The following is a 3169-nucleotide window of genomic DNA, read 5'->3' on the forward strand; positions in this document are numbered from 1 at the left end:
CATTCCCTACCAACATTCAATACATTATTGTTCCAATGCAAATTGGAGCCAAAAACCTATTGTTCCAGTACCAAAAAAACACTAAGTTGAATGAAATTTCCATGGATATGACTAATTCCAAAAGTCATTTGTATCGTACTGTCGGATGACCGAGAAATCAATTAAAACCACAAAACACGGGTAGACATGGCTTCTTCATTAGGTAAAAAATTCTAACCACTAATTTAATTTACTAAATTTAAAGTTCCTGTTCTATTTATACTCCACGTTTCTAATAGCAAAAAAATCAGAACCAAAAATATTTATCAAGGAGGTCGAAATTAGGGAAAAATGCGGAGCACGCGAAGCAGCAGCGGACTCGTGGTCCTCCAAGCCAGCCTTCTCATCCTACGGTTAGCTGCCACAACATCTGCCATTGGCGTTAACTATGGCACCATTGCTAATAATCTTCCGAAACCAGCTGAAGTGGCCAACTTTCTGAAGACAAAAACAACAATTGATGCGATTAAACTCTTTGATGCCAACCCTGAGATTCTTCGTGCCTTTGCTAACACAAACATTTCTGTGACTGTTAGCGTTGGCAATGGTGACATTCCTGCTCTTGTTCAGCTCCCAGCCGCTAAAAACTGGGTAGCTGCTAACATTGTTCCATTTTACCCAAGTACCAAGATTATTCGTGTTGTTGTTGGTAATGAAATCATGCAAAGCGCTAACAAGGACTGGATTTATAATCTTGTACCTGCCATGAAGTCAATCAACAAGGCTTTGATAGAAGCTGGTATTAAAGATATTAAGGTACGTAACCTAATAATTATTAATTAGTCTAGTATTTGTAAATTTGACATGCCTGCATCTACTTTATATATGCGTACGTAATGCATGCAGATCTCAACCCCAAATACTCTAGGGTTCCTTGGTGTGTCGGAGCCACCAAGTGCAGGCAAGTTCAGGGAAGGGTACGACAAAGACATAATTGCACCCATGCTTGAATTCTTACGTGAAACCAAGTCAGCATTCATGATCAACCCATACCCTTACTTCAACTACGCCGATTCAATCTCAGACTACATTCTCTTCAAACCCAACAAAGGAGTATATGATCCCAACACAAGGATTACATACTCCAACATGTTTGATGCTCAAATGGACGCTGTATATTCAGCCATGAGAGCTCTCGGTTACTCTGATGTGCCCATTGTGGTGGCTGAGACAGGTTGGCCCTCTGCCGGTGACCCACGGGAGTCCTCTGCTACTGTGGACAATGCCGCTTCCTTCAATTGGAACTTAATTCAGAAGGTTAACTCTGGGAAAGGAACACCTTTGATGCCAAACAAGCAATTTGAGACTTACATTTTCGCATTGTTCAATGAGAATCAAAAACCCGGGGCGACCTCTGAGAGGAATTTTGGGTTGTTCAAACCGGACTTTACCCCGGTTTATGATGCTGGAGTCATGCTCAATGGGGCCGGGGCCAAGACGCAGCCACAGCCACAGCCAACAGACAAGAAATTCTGCGTGCCAAGACCCAACACAAACCCTCAGTCCCTGCAAGGAAATTTAGACTGGGTATGCAGCCAAGGTATTGACTGTGCGCCTATTCAACCTGGAGGTTCTTGCTTTGAGCCCAACACTCTCTGGTCTCATGCACAGTACGCCATGAATGCTTACTATGCGCTCAAGGGCCGCCGTGACGATAACGACTGCGATTTCAAGCAAACTGCTTTGCTCACTACCAACAATCCAAGTAAGTTAACTTCAAAATATTTTTAATTATTTTTTCATTTGACGGGGGATAGTGAAAGGAAATATAAATTATGTTGTTAACACGTGGGAAATGGAATCCAACAGTTCTTGATATGGTGAATGAGGATATATATGTATTATTGTAATCAAGTTGTTCTAAACATGAGGATATATATATATATATATATATAAACACCATATCTCATTGGGAAAATTTTTAATAATTTACCAACTGATTAAAATAATAATCCACTTCCCTAAAAAAAATTGACTAAATTTCTAAAACCGGCCTAAATCATCATCTTTCTTCTTTTTTATTCTCAAACGCATACATGATCATTCTTAATTTATATGTATTGTACGTTTTCATTATCAAATAATTAATGTTACTGCTATAATTATTTATTATATTATTTATTTAAATTCTTCCTAATTTGCTTTGCTTATGTTCTTAATTTTTTCAGGCTATGGCAGCTGTGTTTACGCCTAAGGTGATCAGCTTTCATATGGAACAAACTGCTTGATACATTCCTCACTTCTGTAATAATACAAAGTGTACCTGCTGATTATTATTAAATGTAAGATAAATGTTGGTGTGGCCGTGGGATTGAAAATGTTTATGTTCACTCTTTTACTTCTTCATTTATAATCTCGCCTACTAAATTAAACTCTCACTTTTCGGATTGATGTTTACAAAAATAAAAATAAAAAAGTTATTTATGGTTTTGTTTAAGCTCATTTATCATTATAACAAAATCGATTTAGAAATTTGGATATTAGTACGGATTGATTTAAATGTTACATTTTTAAGGCAATCCATTCAAAGGGTTTACTTACAATATGCGAAAATTGATCAAAATTCCCTCATTGTTTGTCGATATGTGCATATAAATTAATGTGAATAAAGTGCTTCTATGTTTTGTGATTAATTTTAGAGTGCTGCTGCTATTTATACACAGTAAAGCACAAACTTTGCACATGACACTCAAATGGCACCGTCTACTTTAATGGAAAAAGACCCTTCGATTGCCAAATAACACAAAAGTTCGAACTGTCCGTTTTCCATCTAGCCTTGCAACCTACTTTTCTGCTCGGTTGCGGCTTTAATAAATTACTAGATTTGCTTCTTGACTCGCCGCTTCGCCTACAAACAAATGTAACATATATTGAAATCCCATCTTTTCATCAGCACTCTAAAACGGCGCATCCAGTTCTTGTTCCACATTCTAAATATTCTCAAATTCTTCAATATTTCCCTCTAATCTGTTCTGCTCAGCTTGCTTATGCTGTTCAACTTCGATGCGTTCTCCAAATTCATCGTTTCTGTATTTGAATAAAAATTATAATAAAAGCTAATAATTTCATCAATCTGACAGCAAACCTGAAAGGCGGCAGCATACTCATACCATGCGCGCCGGATTCTTTT

The 3169-nt window shown here is 37.6% G+C and overlaps 1 protein-coding gene across 1 annotated transcript; it reads left to right on the forward strand.

Moving 5' to 3' along the window:
• The first annotated feature begins 300 nt into the window (after positions 1–300).
• Positions 301–2372, forward strand: LOC18044742 (glucan endo-1,3-beta-glucosidase). Its single transcript, XM_006435469.2, has 3 exons — positions 301–795; positions 886–1744; positions 2208–2372. Exons 1-3 carry the CDS (start codon positions 331–333, stop codon positions 2231–2233), a joined length of 1350 nt encoding a protein of 449 aa, XP_006435532.1. The 5' UTR covers positions 301–330; the 3' UTR covers positions 2234–2372.
• The last annotated feature ends 797 nt before the right edge of the window (positions 2373–3169 follow it).

Source organism: Citrus clementina, unplaced genomic scaffold, assembly GCF_000493195.1.
Source record: "Citrus clementina cultivar Clemenules unplaced genomic scaffold, Citrus_clementina_v1.0 scaffold_4, whole genome shotgun sequence".
NCBI lineage: Eukaryota > Viridiplantae > Streptophyta > Magnoliopsida > Sapindales > Rutaceae > Citrus > Citrus x clementina.

What these genes read in the sequence shown, in the direction of transcription:
- LOC18044742 (XM_006435469.2), top strand. Translation starts at nt 331, where the DNA reads ATGCGGAGCACGCGAAGCAGCAGCGGACTCGTGGTCCTCCAAGCCAGC. An exon ending in CTGGTATTAAAGATATTAAG is followed by an intron (nt 796 to 885) that starts GTACGTAACCTA and finishes TAATGCATGCAG; the next exon opens with ATCTCAACCCCAAATACTCT. An exon ending in GCTCACTACCAACAATCCAA is followed by an intron (nt 1,745 to 2,207) that starts GTAAGTTAACTT and finishes TAATTTTTTCAG; the next exon opens with GCTATGGCAGCTGTGTTTAC.